At 34.7% G+C, this 19,330-nt stretch overlaps 2 protein-coding genes across 7 annotated transcripts in view; both read left to right on the top strand.

Moving 5' to 3' along the window:
* LOC110662662 (protein SHOOT GRAVITROPISM 6) overlaps positions 1-15,295 on the top strand; it is a 28,561-nt gene extending 13,266 nt beyond the window's left edge. For 3 of the 6 annotated variants that reach the window (XM_021821707.2, XM_021821710.2, XM_021821712.2), the window contains 26 exons: positions 500-635; positions 2,106-2,187; positions 3,885-4,030; positions 4,133-4,213; positions 4,304-4,404; positions 4,819-5,084; positions 5,165-5,274; positions 5,433-5,561; positions 5,660-5,734; positions 5,822-5,955; positions 6,536-6,608; positions 6,727-6,858; positions 7,035-7,216; positions 7,294-7,416; positions 7,518-7,578; positions 7,827-7,922; positions 8,652-8,752; positions 11,015-11,120; positions 11,535-11,648; positions 11,763-11,837; positions 12,910-13,008; positions 13,556-13,627; positions 13,711-13,796; positions 13,922-14,015; positions 14,374-14,481; positions 14,559-15,295. In XM_021821707.2, coding sequence (XP_021677399.2) covers positions 500-635; positions 2,106-2,187; positions 3,885-4,030; positions 4,133-4,213; positions 4,304-4,404; positions 4,819-5,084; positions 5,165-5,274; positions 5,433-5,561; positions 5,660-5,734; positions 5,822-5,955; positions 6,536-6,608; positions 6,727-6,858; positions 7,035-7,216; positions 7,294-7,416; positions 7,518-7,578; positions 7,827-7,922; positions 8,652-8,752; positions 11,015-11,120; positions 11,535-11,648; positions 11,763-11,837; positions 12,910-13,008; positions 13,556-13,627; positions 13,711-13,796; positions 13,922-14,015; positions 14,374-14,481; positions 14,559-14,735 — 2,959 coding nt within the window. In that variant the 3' untranslated portion in view covers positions 14,736-15,295. Of the gene's footprint in view, positions 1-499; positions 636-2,105; positions 2,188-3,884; positions 4,031-4,132; positions 4,214-4,303; positions 4,405-4,818; positions 5,085-5,164; positions 5,275-5,432; positions 5,562-5,659; positions 5,735-5,821; positions 5,956-6,535; positions 6,609-6,726; positions 6,859-7,034; positions 7,217-7,293; positions 7,417-7,517; positions 7,579-7,826; positions 7,923-8,651; positions 8,753-11,014; positions 11,121-11,534; positions 11,649-11,762; positions 11,838-12,909; positions 13,009-13,555; positions 13,628-13,710; positions 13,797-13,921; positions 14,016-14,373; positions 14,482-14,558 lie in introns of those variants that run through there. The other 3 variants (XM_021821708.2, XM_021821709.2, XR_009148994.1) reach the window with 3 other exon arrangements.
* A 1,644-nt stretch (positions 15,296-16,939) lies between these two features.
* LOC110662664 (UDP-glycosyltransferase 73C5) lies at positions 16,940-19,277 on the top strand. Its single transcript, XM_021821713.2, has one exon. The coding sequence runs from the start codon at positions 17,606-17,608 to the stop codon at positions 19,094-19,096; it is 1,491 nt and encodes a 496-aa protein (XP_021677405.2). The 5' UTR covers positions 16,940-17,605; the 3' UTR covers positions 19,097-19,277.
* The last annotated feature ends 53 nt before the right edge of the window (positions 19,278-19,330 follow it).

The following is a 19,330-nucleotide window of genomic DNA, read 5'->3' as shown; positions in this document are numbered from 1 at the left end:
TAAACCCTGGCAAAGTTGGGAGTTGGGACCCCTAACGCTTCGTCAAATATTAAATAGTGTTCTATGGTTTCCAATATCATCTACAATGGTTATTCAGACGTTTGGATTAATAGTATGAACAAGAATAATAATCATTCAGAAGTGGGCCTTGTTTTTGGTGTAATGATGAAGTTCTCAACTGCAAGGGCTAAGGTTTGAGAACTGAGAGCAACCATTTCATGCAGAAGATGAAGTGTAAGGCTGTGTCCATATATTTCAAAATTCTTGCATAAGCCCATAACTGCCTTTTGTTATTATGTCTAATATTAATATAGAGAAGTTGAATGAATGACTAATCAAATTTCTTCTCCCAAATTTGATTCTTGGGACTCTTTTTTTCCCAACTGAGTAAGAGTTCTGTAAAAGTGGGGGCATGAGAAGCAATCAGGCACTTATGTCTGATTTTATCATGTTAACTGTTAGTGGTGATGCTGAATGGTTTATAGCATCATTTTTGCAGATTGCTGTCTTTTTTCTCTGATAGCTATAAAACTGAAGAGTCTGATGATATACATGCTGCCTTGGCTCTGATGTATGGATATGCTGCAAGATATGCTCCATCAACAGTTATTGAAGCAAGAATAGATGCTCTTGTTGTATGGTTTCCTTTTTTTGCTCTTTTTTACTTCTGAATCTCTTTCTTGCTGTTTTTTTGAAACCTGCTAATATAATTTAAAAAGACAAAATGATACTAGCATTTCAATAAAAGGCTGGTGCCATATCTGTGCTTGAGATATGATTGTATAGTAAATCTAAATCTGTTTAGTTCATTGGTTAATGAGATTATTGTTTGTGCTTGCCAATGATGTATCCAATAGTATTGTTACTTATATGGCTTTCATCAATTACAGCTTTTCACAACATTTTATATTTATCTAAGAGATCGAGTGTGGAATTCTGTTTACTTATTTTTTTTATTTGATTCCATTTTTTCATTGGACAATAAAGAAAAAAAAAGTTGCTGAAATATTTACTTCATTTGGCTCTCCTTAGGCAAGATTTTAATGACTTTGTAGGAGATTGATAAGGAAGCCTTGGATACTAAAACAGATGTTAGATGATGATTACCTTAATGATTTTTATGCATTCTCTTGTCTTTTCCTTTTTGTTTGAATGTGTATTTACTGGGAACATTGTATTAGCTCATTGTTAGTCATTTTCAAAATGGAACTCTTTCAAGCAATCATTTCAATGGAATTTCCTTGTCATCAGAATTTTTCCCTCAAATCCACTTCTTTGCAATATAATTGGAACTAAGGCCCAAAGATCATTGATTTGAAGTTAGGATAGAGGAAGTTTAGGTACTAAAACCCTCCCAAGATATGGTCTATATACACACATTTTGGTCCTTCTCTTTTCAAAATTCACCACTTCAGTTTTTTTGTTGGCTAAAAAGGGTCCAAAATGATGTAGTTTTGGCTCAACACTCATCAGTTTTAACTGTAAGAAGTATCAAAATGATGAGTGTTTTTTGAAAACTCAAGTTTTGAGCTTTGAAAGTAGAGGACAAAAGTATATAAACTCTAGGAGTTCTCATTTTTTTTTTAAACTTAAGGTACTCATCCCTTCACCAAACTTAACTCTCAAGGACGTGAACTTGAAGTTGGTTGACTTTTATGGTCACACATCAGCTTAGTTCAATCTATGCGTGGGTTGACCCCTAGATTAACCCACGCTAATTTGTCATTTTGCGAATTTCATAAATGGATTTTTAGATATTTTTGATAAATACTTTCCATGGTTTTTTACTTTCTTTTTTCCTGTTAAATTTTCTATTATGTGAAAATTTTTTCATGCTTGCCATAAGGAGCTGCTGACAGACTGAAAAAAGTTTCTTACCTGATTTGTTCTAAGATACCAATTTTTTTCATGCAATGGAAGATTCTGATAATTCTGCAATAACTTAAAGAATGGCTAAATATTTACCGACATAATACAAATCTATGTTACGATGGGGATCCCATGATGTCTCTAGTTGCTCTTGTGAGTTTTGTTGCTTCGGCCATTTTCACTCATTTACCAGTTATATGCTAGATAGGCAACTTGTTTATTTTTCTGGCTTACAGGGGACTAATATGCTCTCACGGCTTCTTCATGTACGCCACCCTACAGCAAAGCAGGCTGTAATTACTGCGATTGACTTACTAGGTTTGTTCTTCGCAGTTGATTTGAGTTGGTTGTAAAATTTGTCTCTTTTAGCGCTTGTTGCATTGATATACTTTGTTGACCATGGATATATGAATGTTTCCCTTTTTCTTGAATTCCTAAAACTTGCAATTGTAAAACATGCAATTGTGGGTCTTTATTTTCACAAACTAATTTAGATTAGTTTATGGTAAAGATAGTTATATTGAACGAGATTAATCCTGCTCTAAGTTCATTTTGAAATCTTGTGCTCTTTCCACCATCAATTGGCTTGTATTTATATGGGTTTTCTGGTCAGTGTCCTGTAACATGGTCTAAAGTCATGATAAAAGTCTGTAGTGATAGACAGGGTTCCAGTAACCTGTAAGGATTTGAGCAAGAGTTGGGATATGTTTAACAAGGACTCATTCACAAATTGTTTGTCTGGACACAAAACTCTAATAATATCAATGAAGAACCTCTTCCCTTGGCTTGTCCTAATTCTTATTTAATTTTCATCTTGTTGAGAAAGAAATTTCATACCACAGATTCAGCTCTTTTGCCCAATCACATCTGTCTCTCTCTCTTTGGTATGGCATGTTTTGACAATATTAAACAATCAAATGAGATGGGCTTTCTATTAAAACCAAGAATAAACTATGATGAGGTGCAAGTTGCTTTCTGTTAGTGAGGTTCCTTGCTTCTCTTCGTGCTTTGCGGGTGTTGGACTTGCCATCTTCTTGTATTTAAGACTATCCGATAGGCTAGATTTGGAAGGTTTTGGTAGGATGCACTGGCTTTGTATTTACACTCAGGCACCCCATCATGTTTCATTCTGTGTTTGTCATTTAAGCTAGAAAAAAACATTGTAGTTGTTGATAAAATGGACTGGATCTAACTCCACCCCAAAAGGCACTTTATGGGAGGAGGATTGCCCAAATCATATATGAAGCATTTTTTCCAAATTCCCAACTGATGCGGTACTTAACATAACCTTTTCATGCCTAGGACTGGACATTTTGAGCGTGCAGTTTGTAGGACTGTAAGTATGTGGGAGGCCCAACATGAAGATTGGGTTTAGCTCTAATACTATGTTGATAAAATGGACCGGGCCTCATTCTACCCCAAAAGGCACCTTATGGGAAGAAGATTGGCCAAGTCACATATGAAGCATTTTTTCCCAATGCCAATCTGACGTGGAACTTATCAGTAGTTATGTAAAAAACTAGTCGGAAAGTTCTTTGCTCAGCAATTAGATTACATGCCATATTGCTTTTATCAATATCTTCATCTAATTCGAGTTTCAATCCTTATGAAACGTTTTAGATTGAATTTGTTTGTGCCTTCAAATGTTTGAGAAGTTGGATAAAGAGGAGTTTTGTTATTAGAGGAAGTGAAGAAAAATTCTGGTGATTGTCATTAATAAAAGAAGGAATTGGAAGCCTCTTGATGCTATTTGTTTACCACCATGTATTATCTTTGTTTCATTGGTTATTTTCTGCAGATCATTGAAGTCAAACATGGATTGGTCTATTTTATTGCTTACCATTTGTAATACCTGTTGTTTCCTGTCCTGTACAGTATAACTGACATTCAACTGTTATTGAAAATGTATTATTCTTTGTTATGGCAGATTATATCTTAAATTTCATGTACCATGGATATAATATGATACTAAGTCTTGTGAAGATGACAGTGTTAGTATAATGGTGCTGACACAGGTCGTGCTGTCATTAATGCTGCGGAAAATGGTGCATCATTTCCACTGAAAAGAAGAGACCAGTTGCTTGACTATATATTAACTTTGATGGGCAGAGATGAAAATGACGGTGTTGCTGATTCCAGTCTTGAACTTCTGCATACCCAGGTTTTTGGAACAGCTGTATTCAAGTAGCGAACATTTGCTGTCCATCAAATCATCTTATTAGATTTTAAATGACTTGGTTGCTTTTCATGGTTGTTGCTACAGGCACTGGCTTTAAGTGCTTGCACTACCTTGGTCTCTGTGGAGCCAAAGCTGACAATTGAAACTAGAAATCATGTTATGAAGGTACATGTTTGGTTAGTGGTACTGGCATATCTTGTGTTCCATAGTCACTCATATGAGTTTGTTGCTGATATATATGTATTTTGTTTACAGGCAACCTTAGGGTTCTTCGCTTTACCAAATGAACCAGTGGATGTTGTGAATCCCCTTATAGACAATCTTATTACCCTCTTATGTGCAATTCTTCTTACAAGGTATTGTTTGATGATCTGAGCTTTTCTATATTAGTACTCTGGGATTTTTTTTTCTCTCCAATAAGTATGATTCAACTGCATTTCATTCCAAAAGTAGGTTAATGCATAAGTTTGTGGATATTGTCAATTTCATAGTCTACAATAAACCATCTTGATTCAGGGTTTATTAAGTGATGACATACTTTGTGTTCTGGAAGCAAAATGCTGCTGCATAAATTTGGAGAGGGGAAAGAAAACTCTGTAACTATGCCATATTGCCTGCATAGGCCTGATATATATGTGTCGACATTTCATATGGTCATCTTCTTCTGGATATGTGATAGTTTATGTGTTGCACAAAGATTCATTGGATTAGACTTTGTGTGTGGTCCTATTAAATTAGCGGTTTTTTTTTTCTCTTCCAAAAAAAAATAGCCCTTTTTTTTTTTGTATAACAATTAGCGGAGAGGATGGAAGAAGTCGAGCAGAGCAGCTATTGCATATTTTGAGACAAATAGATCAATATGTTTCTTCACCAGTTGATTATCAAAGGAGAAGAGGTTGTCTTGCAGTGCATGAGATGCTTCTCAAGTTTCGGATGCTCTGTGTCAGTGGATATTGTGCACTTGGGTGCCATGGAAGTTGCACGCACAGCAAGCAAATTGATCGCACCCTGCACGGCAACTTTTCTAACTTACCCTGTAATATTATTTCCTATCAGATAGTCAAACATCTACTTTCTTAAACTCAAATCATGCCATTTCTTTTGTGTGACTGCCAGCGGCTTTTGTTTTGCCGAGTCGTGAAGCCCTATGTTTGGGAGAGAGGGTCATTATGTATCTTCCGCGGTGTGCAGACACTAATTCTGAAGTTAGGAAAGTTTCTGCCCAGGTATGGAATAAATTAGTACCCAGTTGTTTGCAACCTTGGTTAAGACAATCTGATGAAATACTGAGAATTTTGATGGTTTTTGAGGCTGCAGACTTAGAAATTTATCTTTAATATTCTCTTAATAATGGAACTAAGACCTCATGTTTTCTTCATGGTAGATTCTGGATCAACTCTTCAGCATCTCTCTTTCACTTCCAAAGCCTGTAGGTTCTAGTACTGGTGTGGATGTAGAATTGTCGTATGGTGCTTTATCATCCCTTGAGGATGTCATAGCCATCTTGAGAAGTGTAAGTTCTATCATTCACTTCGTTTATATGTTGCCTATTTTTTGCATGGCTTTGTTTGCATCAATTAATTATTTACTTGGTTTTTACTTTATCTTCAGGATGCTTCCATTGATCCATCTGAGGTTTTCAACAGAATAGTTTCATCCATCTGTATTTTATTGACTAAGAATGAGGTATACTTTATTTTTGGAAGAGTTGAAGTATTGCAATAATTTTGTGGCTTCTTGGAGCATCATGTTACCTTTGATGATTTCTTGCAGCTTGTAGCCACTCTGCATGGTTGCACAGCAGCTATATGTGATAAGATCAAGCAGTCAGCTGAAGGGGCCATCCAAGCTGTTATTGAGTTTGTGTCAAAGAGGGGGAAGGAGCTGAGTGAAACTGATGTTACAAGGTCTTTCAAACAACAAAGGAATTTTGATTTAGTTCAACTTCCACATCTGAGCTTTTATCTTGTTCTCGTTATCCTATACCTAGTTGATTTCTTTCAGTACTCTAACCTGTTCCTTTTTTGAGATCAATGAATGAATATATAATTTAACTACCATCCACGATCTCTTTTATAGAGAGCAGAATAACCTGATTGAGCCCTTTAATAGCAAATCCTACCTTTGAAGGGTGACATGCAATAATATGTTCATGTGCATTATGGAACATACTAATTTTAAGATTTTTTATTAAACCCCACTTTATATGCTCTGTACATAACATCTAACTATAAATTTGGAAAGTATCAAATGGGACTGCTGAAACGCATTTTGAATGGATGGTGGTTGAACTAATTGTGACACAGAGTAAATTTTATCTAATAATGAGCTTGAGTTTTTGTATTATTTTTTATTTGGGTTTATTTTTTATCATTGAGATCTGAAAATGTTCTTGTCCTTAATGTAATCCCATTATCCTGCTTGCTTAAACTATAGGAGCCCATAACTTTAGGTATTACTTATTGATGGTATAATGTGTTTGTACAGGACAACCCAATCATTGCTCTCTGCTGTGGTTCATGTAACTGAGAAGCATTTGCGTTTGGAAACTCTTGGAGCTGTATCTTTTCTTTATTTTATTTTTAGTTTTTTTTGTGTTAGAGGTGTTAACTTTTATTGTTTGCTTCTCGTCTTCTTTGTTTTTTTTTTATGTATATTTTATCCTTAACTATTACAAGATTTCTTCTTTAGCTGAAAATACTAGTTCAAAAATTGTCTTTGATGAATTATTGGCCTCTGCTGCAAGGGATATAGTCACTAAGGATATCTCTAGGCTACGAGGTGGCTGGCCAATGCAGGAAGCATTTTATGTGAGTGTTTGATGCTACTAGTTTCCTGCTTTCTAATTAAGAGAATTTTATTTTATTTTTTTGTATTTTATTTTGTTTAAAGGTTCCGTACTAAGAATATTATCATTCTTTTAAATCAATTGTAGAACTTATTAATTGATTCTTGTGGTATATTCCTTCTCTGGAATTTTTTGTAGGCCTTTTCTCAACATGCATTGCTTTCTTTTCAATTCCTGGAGCATCTGATATCTGTCCTTAACCAGAGTCCTGTTGATAAGGTTGATTTGGAGAAAGGAAACAGTTCTAGCCATTCTGCTGATGGTCAGATAGAGGATGACATTCTGCAAGCTGCTATGTTTGCCCTCACTGCCTTTTTCAGGTTTACATATAGTTGCATTTGTTAGACCTTACTTCTTTTTGCAGTCACAACTTATGCAAACTTTTATTGAAGTGCAGAGGTGGTGGTAAAGTTGGAAAGAGAGCTGTTGAGCAAAGCTATGCCTCTGTTCTTGCTGCACTTACCCTTCAATTTGGAAGTTGTCATGGTCTAGCTAGTTCTGGTCGGCAAGAGCCATTACGGTCAGTATCGAATAGATATGTCTCATCTTCCATATATTTCTGGAGTCTCAGGTTCAGTGCATATGCATGTGAAACCATTATCCTTTTTCCTTTATGTGCAGAGCTCTTTTAGCTGCATTTCAGGCCTTCTGTGAATGTGTGGGAGACCTTGAAATGGGAAAGGTATGCAATGTATAAACACTATGTTTGGTGTGATGATGGGGATTTCAAAAGTTGATTTGAGTAACTAGAAAAATAAAACATATTATGTATAGATTTTGGCTAGAGATAGAGTGAAAAATGAAAAAGAGAAGTGGATCAATCTTATTGCCAATGTGTGAACTCTATTAAATGTCTTGTGTGTAATGGCAGGTACTTTTTATGTTGATTGAGTAGTATAAAAAAAAATAATAATCAAATATTGCATTTAGATTTTGGCTAGAGATGGAGAGCAAAATGAAAAGGAGAAGTGGATCAATCTTATTGGGGATGTAGCAGGCAGCATTTCTATAAAGAGACCAAAAGAGGTAGTTATATGCATTTGAAAATTTCCTTCTAACGTTTTCAATTTCCATTTGTTTCTTTTCTGTCTTTCTTTCACTACTTTGCTTTGTTCTTCTTCATTATCTAAATATGAGAAATAGTAGAGCTCTTGGCAGATGAAAAGATACAATTTATGGGAATGCAATGACCAGTTACAAGCATCAAAAAGTGGAAAGGGAAAAGATTATTAGTGGAAAGGGAAAAGATTATTCATTTTTTGAAATTTGTTTGAAGCAGATTACATGTGGAATACGTAACTCAGCTGCAAACATATATTTGATTAAATATTAAGGTGGGATTTCAGGAGTCTGAATAGCAGCATGACTAAAAAAAGTTGCACTTTGAAGAAGGATATAAATAAGGGAGAAAGGAGAAATTCAAATGTGAAATCCTGTGTTTGGCCTTCAATGAGCTTGCTTCTTGTGTAATCCAAAGTTAAAAAATATGAAGCTTCAGTGCACATCACAATAGCTACAATCAATGTGGTCATTTATACAATATAAAGGAGACAAATGTTAATTGAAATAATCATGTCAACTGTTGTTTAACTGCTGGAAACGGGATAGTCATGCTTATGATTCTGACGTGATGGTGTTGTCAAACTACTTCTCTTACTGCAGTTCCAAGAATTTATTTTATATCATTGAAGTATATACTTTTGGTTGACATGTTCAGGTTCAAACTATTTCTTTAATTTTTGTTGACATGTTCAGGTTCAAACTATTTCTCTAATTTTAACTAAATCCTTAAACCGGCACCAAAGATTTCAAAGAGAAGCCGCAGCTGCAGCATTGTCAGAGTTTGTTCGCTATAGGTAATTAAAGAATTTTTTTTTCCCTTGTGATGTATCTTGGGCTTGTACCACATTGTTTGTATTTATTTATTTTCTATTTGTCAGGTGTTTTGAGTTTAATTAACTTTGTACCACTATGATTGCTTCAATGATATTACTGATTCACTTGTTTAAAGTTCTTTAGTAGAAATTATTTTTGTCTTGATTCTTTTTAACTAAACATTTCAAATTTCCAGTTTTCACAAGAATGCACAGTTTTCTATAATATTCAAATATAAAATGTTAGTTCAAAATTGAGAGGGTTTGGAGGTGGGGAGGATGCCAATGTTTTTTTGGAATTATGCATAAATTAGTCTTTGGATGTACTGGAATGAACACATTTTGAACAACCTGAGCCTGTCCTTTAATTTGTTGTCAGAAAAGGTGGCATTTTTGGCTTCTATATGGGCCTTTGCCCCAGAAATTTTAGGAGGTTTTCTTTGGGTGTTGTTCAACTTTATTGGAGATTGGAGCTATGAATTTTTATTTTATTCTTTATTTTCTTGTTTGTAGTTGTACGCTTTAGATTGTATTCTCGTTCCTTTCATTCTCGATTGGATTTCTTTTCTCATAAAAATTAGACAAATGAAATGTTTGTGTTGGATGTTGTCAAACATGTGGTCTCACTTATTCATCCTTGGTGATTGTATCTTACTTATGCTATGACAATAGGAGTTGCAATTAGAGTGCTTTTTCTTCCTGATATTGAATATGATTTTCTTGCATTCCTGTGGAATTTTATATCCTGTTGGGAATTCTTGTCTCACATTGAAAAAATATAAAGATGAAAAGATAAATATAAGTGGTTGGGTTGTAACATTAACTTGGCTAGTCATTTTGATATATAAAGCAACTTAACATTTATAAAAACCTTTATAATTAATAGTGAATTAAATGTAATTTGATTAATACTCTCTCCTAATTTAACATGGTATCAGAGCTCAGTTTGGGTTGTGAGTTTCAGCCGCCCATAAGGTTATATAATTGGGTCCGTATTGGGTTATTAGTAACTAATTGTCAAGTGACAATCATGTGATTACATTTGAGGGGGGAGTGTTGGGAATACTTGTCCCACATTGAGAAAATACAAAATTGAAGGGTTAAATATAAGTGATTGGGTTGTAACATTAACTTGGTTAGTCATTTTGATTTGTAAAGCAATCTAATAACTTATATAAGCCCGAATTAAGATGAATTAAATTGTAATTTGACCAATACTCTTTCCAAGTTTAACAACTTGTTACAGATCTGGAGAGTCCAAAGCGCTTGAGGAGAATCCTTTCTTGATGTGCCTTGTAGAAGAACACACTTATGAGTTTGACACCATATCTAACTCAAAACCTTGAGAAAATGGGTTTATGGGTGATTCTCACTTATGTATCTCCCACTCATCCTATTTTTTTCCGATGTGAGAATTCTACACTTCCATATTTCTAATAATTTCTCCCTCAAGTGTGAATATCTTTTACATTGAGCTTATTGGGCCTGTTCCCACTCGAATAGAAGCCTTTGTTAACTCGAGTATATTACTCCACCAAATTCACCCGATTATGCACCTCTAAGAGCCACCCTAAAGCCATTACGTGTACCGAGAGTCTCCATCCATTAGTCTGTTCTTCTCTAGAAGAGTGCCTTCTTGCTTCATTGGGCCTACCAGAAATCTCTCAACTCTTCCATCCACATGTCAAAGCACCACAGGTATCACTGACCACCGTCTCTATACTCGTCCCTACCGAACCATTGGCCTTGATACCATTTGTTAGAGATTTGGGGAACCCAAAGCGCCTGGGGAGAATCCTTTCTTAATGGGCCTTGTGAAAGAACACACTCATGAGCTTGACACCACATTCAACCTAAAACCTTAAGGCAATGGGTTTATGGGTCTTTCCCACTTATATGTCTCTTACTTATCCCATTTTTTTCCGATGTGGGAATTCCACATTTGTATATTCCCAATAAAGTATCCTCTAGGCTCTAACTAAATTTTCTTCTTATATGTAAAATATCCTAAGTCATCTCAATCCACCACCCAGCGCCGTGCGCGCCCCCCCCTCCCAAACCCCCAAATCTTTTGCTGCTTGTTAGTTCCTTTTTCTGGTAGAGTATACAATTTATTCTTGGATCTTTTGTCAACAAAACTCTGATTCGTGTTATAATCATTTAACTATAGTCATATTAATTTGTCATAACAGTTTCATATCTTACTATTAATTGCCTTAATTCTCTAGCTTTTTGATGATGCAGTGGTGGATTTAGTTCCTTATTGGAGCAGATGGTTGAAGCATTATGTCGACATGTATCAGATGAGTCTCCAACTGTTAGATGCCTTTGTTTAAGAGGGCTAGTGCAGGTGAAAATATTCTGATTATTTATACAAATTCTAAATGCATCCCCTTTATTATGGTTTTCTGATGTGGACAACAGAAGGATAAAGAAAAGGAAACTTTAAATACTTAAGAAATTTATAATTGTAGATTTGATACATAGCATTTCTAGACGGAGTAGCGTTGAATTGTTCTTGCATCAATTTTCTTGCTTTCTTTCAATTTTCCAAGTGCTTTGGTTGAAAAAGTCAACTTGAAGTACTTTATGTGAAGTCAACTTGCATAAATTTTCAATAGACATGGATTCTTATGTGAAATTTGGTTTTACTATCAGAAAGGCATCTGAAAGTAATTTATTTTCCCTATTGAGAATTAAATGCTCATAAGGCATCCAATAATGATTACTTTTCTTGAGTAAATTTTTGTTTTGGTCTTTGCAGATACCATCTATTCATATTTATCAGTACACAACTCAAATTTTGGGTGTGATAGTAGCATTGCTGGATGATTTAGATGAATCAGTGCAATTAACTGCTGTTTCATGCTTACTGACGGTGATTCACACATTATCCCTGGCAATACTGGTCTATGTTTCTTGTGTTATAGATATTGGACATTATTTTATCTTAATATTTATTTTTCAAAATTTCCTCTTTTCTATGTTGTAGGTACTTGAGTCATCACCCAGTGATGCAGTAGAGCCCATTTTGCTTAATCTTTCTGTCCGGCTTCGCAATCTTCAAGTGAGTTTCTTTGCTGCTTTGCATAATTTCTTAAAGATATTCCATTTTTTTTTAATAGATATTTAACTTGATATGTTGTTATATTGAAAATTCATTTAATCAGACACTCTTAAATGCATGCGGTTGAATGAAACCAAGTGATATGTACATGTGTCAGCAAGATGGCAGCTTTTAGTATCACAGACTTGCTCACTTGCTTTGTTTTTTTATTTGCTGGTATGTCATTAAGATACATCATGTTGCATCCTTTGTGATCAATTATCTTTTGGTTTGCCTGAGATAACATAAGTATGATGGGTAAATTATCTTTACCTTTGATGCTTTTTTTTTTCACTCCATTGCTGTGATCCATAAACTGTGAGTTCCTGCTCCTGTGTTTCTCTTTAGTTTTATATTCTTTTTCCTGTGTTCTTCATTTTAATTAAAAAGAGGTGTTGACTTGAAGTGATTTGAAAAGAAATAAAACATGGACGATGTGGTGTATTTAAGGCTATTCTAAGAAGAATATAATGCAGTATGCAACTAAAATTTAGCTAATCTATCTATATATTAGCAAAGCAAACTTAATTTATGATGTTAGCTTATTTAACTTGTAATTCTTGAAGCAAATTAAGATTTATGTCAAGTTCTTCCTCAAATCCAGTGATAACTTCGAGTGAAAACTGAAACTACATGTGAAACTTTTGAAGTGCATGTAAGAGTGGTTTTTGGGTGCTTGATGGCCAGAGCAACTGAAGTACTGAACTGGATGTGAGAAAAGTGGTTGCTGATGTGGAAAAAAGGGGCATCAGCAGCTGTTACATCCAAATGACATGGGTTGTAATGTTCCTTATGCGACTGAAATCTCTGAATTTTTTCATCTAATAACATAACAAGATACTTAGTTCTTGTGATGAAACAGTTGTTTGATTGTTTCATTACTTAATGGCCATTATTTATAAACCTGGTTCAATTTGCCTTTCTATGCTTTGTCTGTGGCTGTTATGTTACTAATGTTGCAAGTATTATGCTGCATCATGCTTCTTGTTAATAAGCAGATATTTAGATTCACATACCTTTTTAATTGAAACAGATATGCTTGAACACGAAGATACGATCCACTGCCTTTGCTGCATTTGGAACACTAAGCAGCTATGGAGTTGGGGCACATCATGAAATATTTCTTGAACAGGTCCCTAATTGACTTTGACCTTGTAAATGGGGGAATTATTTATTGAACAAGATTTCTCATTTCAATAATATTTTGTTTAGATTTCTCAGTTCTACAACCATTTGATCTTTTGGGTGAAACACCAATCTTTGTTCTTCTTGATATCCTTATATTTATTAAGAAAATGCTAGGTCAATATTTATTTATTTAATTATTTCAGTTTTTCTTGTACTTTCTCTTTAGATTTAAGTTTTGTGGAATGGCTTTGTTACTCCTTTCTTTGCCTCTTCTTTTGCAGTTTATACAACTTATTTTGATGCAAGAAAAGGAAATGTTTGTATGAAACAGTGTTGCCATCATTAGTATAAATATTTCTTCAATTTTTGGTTCTTGTGCCACAAATTAAAAACCTAGCCTGAGCTTTTTGCATCACTTTTTTTTTGCTGCCTACAAGTGCATTTACTTTTTACATAATTAAAATTTGATATCATTATTTCCTTTATTATTTCTTTCTCAATTTTTTCTTCTTCAAGATGGCGGCATACTAATTGCGAATAATTGTTCACAGATACATGCTGCTATTCCTCGCTTGATTTTGCACCTTCATGATGAAGATATTAGTGTGCGACAAGCTTGCCGAGTAAGTGATTATAATCCATTGGATTTCTTCTCTGGATAAAGCCTTTGCATAAACTTTTGACCTATTTAATGTTTAACAAATAGAAAACTCTCAAACGTATTACCCCCTTGATGGAGATGGAAGGGTTAGCTACATTATTGAATTTGCAGTATTTCACTTCTGATCATCGGTATGCATGAATAACTCTTAAATGATATAGTTTCTGAAATAGTGCAAGGGTGATCTTCGTGCTTCATTACAATTTAAGAAACTCCTCTCTCTCTCTCTCTCTCTCTCTCTCTGCCTTTCTTTCAGAAATGACTATGAGGACTTTCTTAGAGACTTCACTAGGCAGATTGCCCAGCATCTTCCTTCCAGAGTAGACACTTACATGGTATCAACGATACAGGTTTGCATTTTGCTGAAAGGTCTCATATTTCTGTTGATTTTGAATATTGTAGTCGGTGACTTAATGTGAAATCAACTAGGAAACTTAAAATCTTTTTTTTTTCCTTGCTTTATTATACTGTATATTCTATCAGTGTCCCTTGGCATATTTTCCTCTTTATTTACTTAATAATTTTTGAGATCATGGACTATTATATGATTTTGCACCTTCAAATTTGGCCATTTCATGGGTTTTATTAGTGTATTTATTGATCATGGCTTATTTTGTTGAAGGCCTTATGGTTTGGCTTTTCCTTTATTAAAAGTGTGATAAACATGAATTTTTGAATTATCTGTTGCTTTCTTTCTTAATGAGGCAGGCGTTGGATGCACCTTGGCCAATAATACAGGCAAATGCTATTTATTTGGCAAGCAGCATGCTATCACTTTCAGATGATCAGCGCATTTTAGCCCTATACTACACAAAGGTTTTTCTAAAAACTCTCATGAACCTGATGTTTTGAGCTAAAGAAAACATATTTACAAGATGTTTATCTTCATTTAGGTGTTTGGGATGCTGGTGGGGAAGATAAGTCGGTCAGCAGATGCAGTTGTTAGGGCAACATGCTCCTCAGCTCTGGGCTTGTTGCTTAAATCAACTAATTCTCTCTCATGGAGAACAGCTCGACTTGATCGAGTGGAATCATTTCGAAGGGGCCATGATTCTGAGTCTAAAATGTAGTGGTAGAAACAGGATAAATGAAAATGATAGTGTTGGCGACCTTTATGTTGATCCCCATCCGTGTGTATAACACAGCTGATTATTCTGCAATTAGTTTGAGTCTGCAAGACCTCTCTGGCTGCTATTTAAAGAGTTCACGAGTGATGACAATGCAAAAGGTGGGGAATTTGCCTTTACTGGTGAGTGGTGACACTTACAATCAATCTCATTTGTGGAAGCAAGCTGGATGTTGAAACTTAAATATCATTGTAAAATTTACAGCTTTGGCAAATGTAATTTAGAATATGCCGAGTTGTTTGGTATAAAGCTTGTACTCGCCACTTTGGTATCCCATCACTATTTTCCTGTTCAAGTTTGGTTGTAAAAGTCTGTAAAAAAAAAAAAAAACTGTTCTCAAGCGGCAGATCCCCCCTTTTTCAATGCATGCCGAGCTTTTATTAGCCTTCAGAATTACAGGATTTTCAGCTCATCTGCTGCAGAATTTGTAAAATACAATTATTGTAAATTTTATATAATATAGTGTGATTTGTTTCAATAAAAAATAAATGTAATTGAAAGTATATTATTCCCATTAAAATTGAGTGCGGTTGTTCTCTCCAATTGCATAATAATATATGTTCAATTATTATTCTGACAATGCATGAGATGAAAGTTTTAGAACCTTGTGGTGTATCCTCATTAGAGAAAAAATATGAACATTTCTCATTTTTGTGTGTTTAAAGTATTGGCAAGTGTTATATTACGAGACGGATGCTGCTTTGGCTGCCTGGACCACAGCAACTGAAGCATTTCTGTTCCTAGTTGTCTGGCAATTGGCATTAAAGTCAGGGAAATTGGGTTGGCCTTGGCCAGCAGAACCCCCCAAGTGCCAACCCTCTTTCCCTAATTTGGTTTTGCAAATTCTAAATACCGACTTGTTTTCAACAATTAGCTTATGACTTATTGCTTTCAAGAATTGGTTTAAATTGAATTTAATATCAAAGTGATAAACATTAGCTTAAATTGTTAGCTAGCAGCCGTTCATTACAGACAATTATGGGGGTGTTTGGTTTATTTATTAGGTGTAGCTGATAGCTGATAGACATCCAAACAGGTAAATTATAGTGTTGGGCAAGTTTAAAAAATTAGAGTTGATAGCTGATGAGCAACTGATATGATACTCATCAGTTGCAGTTTGTATTAGCTTTATTTTTAAAACTGTTTCTAGATTTGGTTTTATTTTTTATTTTGATTATTTTATCCTTTTTTATTTAACTTGAAAATTAATATTATTAATATTTTTATTTTTTTATTTATAATTTTAACATTTTAATTAGCGTATTTCAATTTTGTTAAAATATTTTTTATTAATAATATAAAATATAAAATATTTATTTATATCTAAAAACTTAAAATTAATTATAAATTTTTCTATTAATAATAATAATTATTTTATTATTTTATCTATATTTTTAAAATTATTTAATTATCTTAAAAAATAATTATTTTCTTATTTCAATAATAAAATAAATAATATAATTTAATAGATTAATAATTATATATTTATTTAAATAATATAATATATTAATTTAATAATTATATATTTAATTTAATAATAAAATAAATAATATAATGTAATAAATTTATAATTTTATATTTATTTAAATAATACAATAAATTATGTAATATATACCTTTATTAGTCATTTCATATATTAACAATAACAGTTAAATATAATTTTACCAAAAACTTAATAAAAAACAGCTATTATCAGTTATTAGCTAACAGTAACATCTATCAACTAACAGCAATCAGTTGTATTCAACAATTAAAACAAACAGGCCATATATATATATATATATATATATATATATATATATACACAAACCATTGACTGTTTGAACTGGATAATCATCTACATCCTTCAAAAAGCAGGGGCGTCATGTCCTGCTTGAATAAAATGTTAATAATCTTATCAGTCCGCGTTAGAAGGTTGCTGTTAGCTTTTTTTTTTTTTTTTTATTACTATTAGTTCGAATGGGAGTAACCATCTCAATCTCATCTCTGAAGACGGGGACCTGAAGCTGAACAACGCAGCTGCCTGACGTATTCTTGGAAAGAGACCTTAAAAGTTGACCATCCAAAAGGTTTTCATTACTAAAATACACATAGAACATGGGTGGTTTTAAGACCCCACCATGTTCATCTGCAACAGTCCTTGTGCATCCTCCTTTGCACATGAATTAGCCTGTGCATTAATACATGAAGAGACTGCTTCCAGTCTTATTCATCGATTGCAAGTTTGATATCAGGGAACTTCGACATTTATTATGGAGGCGACTATTACAAGCATCCGCTTGGAAATTTTCAAATTAATTTGAAGCATTCAGTACCACGCCACACATGGCTTGCTTTAGGAATTTCACTCGTCTTTCAAAGGCTCGTGAACCTGGCTTGGAAATGTAAAACCATCAGAGTTTGAAGTACATGAAATGTTTGTCTTCCATTATCAATTGTTGTTAACCTTCACATAGCATTCCATGGCATATCAGAATCTCTAGCTCTTGAATACATTGAGAGACAGAGACAGAAAATTTTATTATTACTATGACCATATGTCCACATATCATATGTAATAGTCGTTGTTCCCTATATTTTTTCTCTCAGAAAGCTGTCCTATAATATTCACATGTACGATTATAATAATGACAACATGCATACATAGCATATGGTCAAGAATAATGCAAGAAACTGCCTTAAATATTCTTCGAAGGAATCTTCATTGAATGCCTGACCTCGAAAGAGATAACTAGCTCCCAGGTCTCAGACTTTTTTAATTATAGTGATCAGTGATCACAGCTGATCATTATTCCTTAATCTACCCAATTTCCATGGCTTCACAACTCAATCAACTTCACTTTGTTTTGATACCTTTAATGTCTCCTGGCCACCTTATACCCATGATAGATATGGCCAAACTTTTGGCAAATCATGGCCTGATTGTAACTGTTGTAACTACACCTCTCAATGCCGTCAAGTTCACCTCAACAATTGAACGTTCTAATGAATCTGGTATTAAGATCCACATTCTTCAACTCCAATTTCCTGCACTAGAAGCTGGTTTGCCAGAGGGATGCGAAAGTATGGACAAGCTTCCCTCTAGGAACCTGATCAGGAACTTTTTCAATGCTGCCAGTATGCTTCAGCAGCAATTTGAGCAGGTGTTTGAAACTTTACAGCCCCGTGCAAGTTGTTTAATATCCGGCAAGAACCTTCCCTGGACGGTGGAAACTGCCCGGAAGTTTGGGATTCCAAGAATCTTTTTCGATGGAATGGGGTGTTTTGCTTTCTCCTGTACACACAAACTGGAAGTTTCCAAGGTGCATAAAAGTGTTTCCAAGTTTGAGGCCTTTGTGGTACCTGACCTGCCTCATCGAATCGAATTGACCAGAGCCAAGCTACCTGAATTACTCAATCCTGGCTCCAACGACTTAACAGATGTTCGAGACAATATTAGAGCATCTGAAGTCATAGCGGATGGGATTGTGGTTAATACTTTCGAAGAGCTGGAAGCTGAATATGTCAAAGAGTATAAAAGGGTTAAAGGAGACAACGTTTGGTGTATAGGTCCAGTTTCAGCTTGTAACAAGCTGAAATTGGACAAAGCTGAGAGAGGTGACAAGGCCTCAATAGATAACACCGAGCTCTCGAAGTGGCTTGACTTGTGGGAGCCTGGATCCGTAATCTATGCTTGTCTTGGTAGCATTTGTGGCCTCGCATCCTGGCAACTCGCAGAACTTGGTTTAGGCTTGGAATCATCAAACCAGCCGTTCATTTGGGTCATAAGAGATGGTGAAAAATCAGAAGGGCTAGAGAAGTGGATTTTAGAGGAAGGGTTTCAAGAAAGGATCAAAGAGAGAGGACTTCTGATCAGAGGCTGGTCTCCTCAATTGTTAATATTGTCTCATCCGGCTATAGGAGCTTTCTTGACACACTGTGGTTGGAATTCAACACTTGAAGGCGTCTCCGCCGGCTTACCAATAGTTGCTTGCCCGTTGTTCGCGGAGCAATTCTTCAATGAAAAATTGGTGGTGGAAGTGCTGGGAATTGGGGTGAGTGTAGGAGTTGAGGCTGCAGTTACATGGGGATTAGAAGACAAGTTTGGAGTAGTGATGAAGAGAGATGAAGTAAAGAAGGCAATTGGGATAGTAATGGATAAAGGGAAAGAGGGAGAAGAGAGAAGGAAAAGAGCAAGAGAGCTTGGAGAAACTGCTAAAAGGACAATTGAAGAAGGAGGATCTTCTTACATGAACATGGAAATGTTGATCCGATATGTATCAGGAAGAGGTCCCTCCAGAGCCTATTGCCATTGTTCTTCCTGACATAGAATCAATAAATGGAACTTTTTTGTTTCATTTCAAAACAACAATTAAAAGAAAAACCAATATCTTGGTTCCTTGTGGCATGCATGTGCAAGTTGGGAATTGGGTTTTCTATCTTCAAATGTGAACTCAGCTCTTGATATTTAATCTTAAAACAGTCAATCAACTTTCTCCAGGTGAACCACATCATGCCAAAATTTATTAGCCAATTTTTCTCCAACTTCTTACTTTGAG

Source organism: Hevea brasiliensis, chromosome 5 (genome assembly GCF_030052815.1).
Source record: "Hevea brasiliensis isolate MT/VB/25A 57/8 chromosome 5, ASM3005281v1, whole genome shotgun sequence".
Classification (NCBI taxonomy): domain Eukaryota; kingdom Viridiplantae; phylum Streptophyta; class Magnoliopsida; order Malpighiales; family Euphorbiaceae; genus Hevea; species Hevea brasiliensis.
The sequence above is the reverse complement of the archived record's forward strand: the minus strand, read 5'-3'. Positions and strand labels throughout refer to the sequence as shown.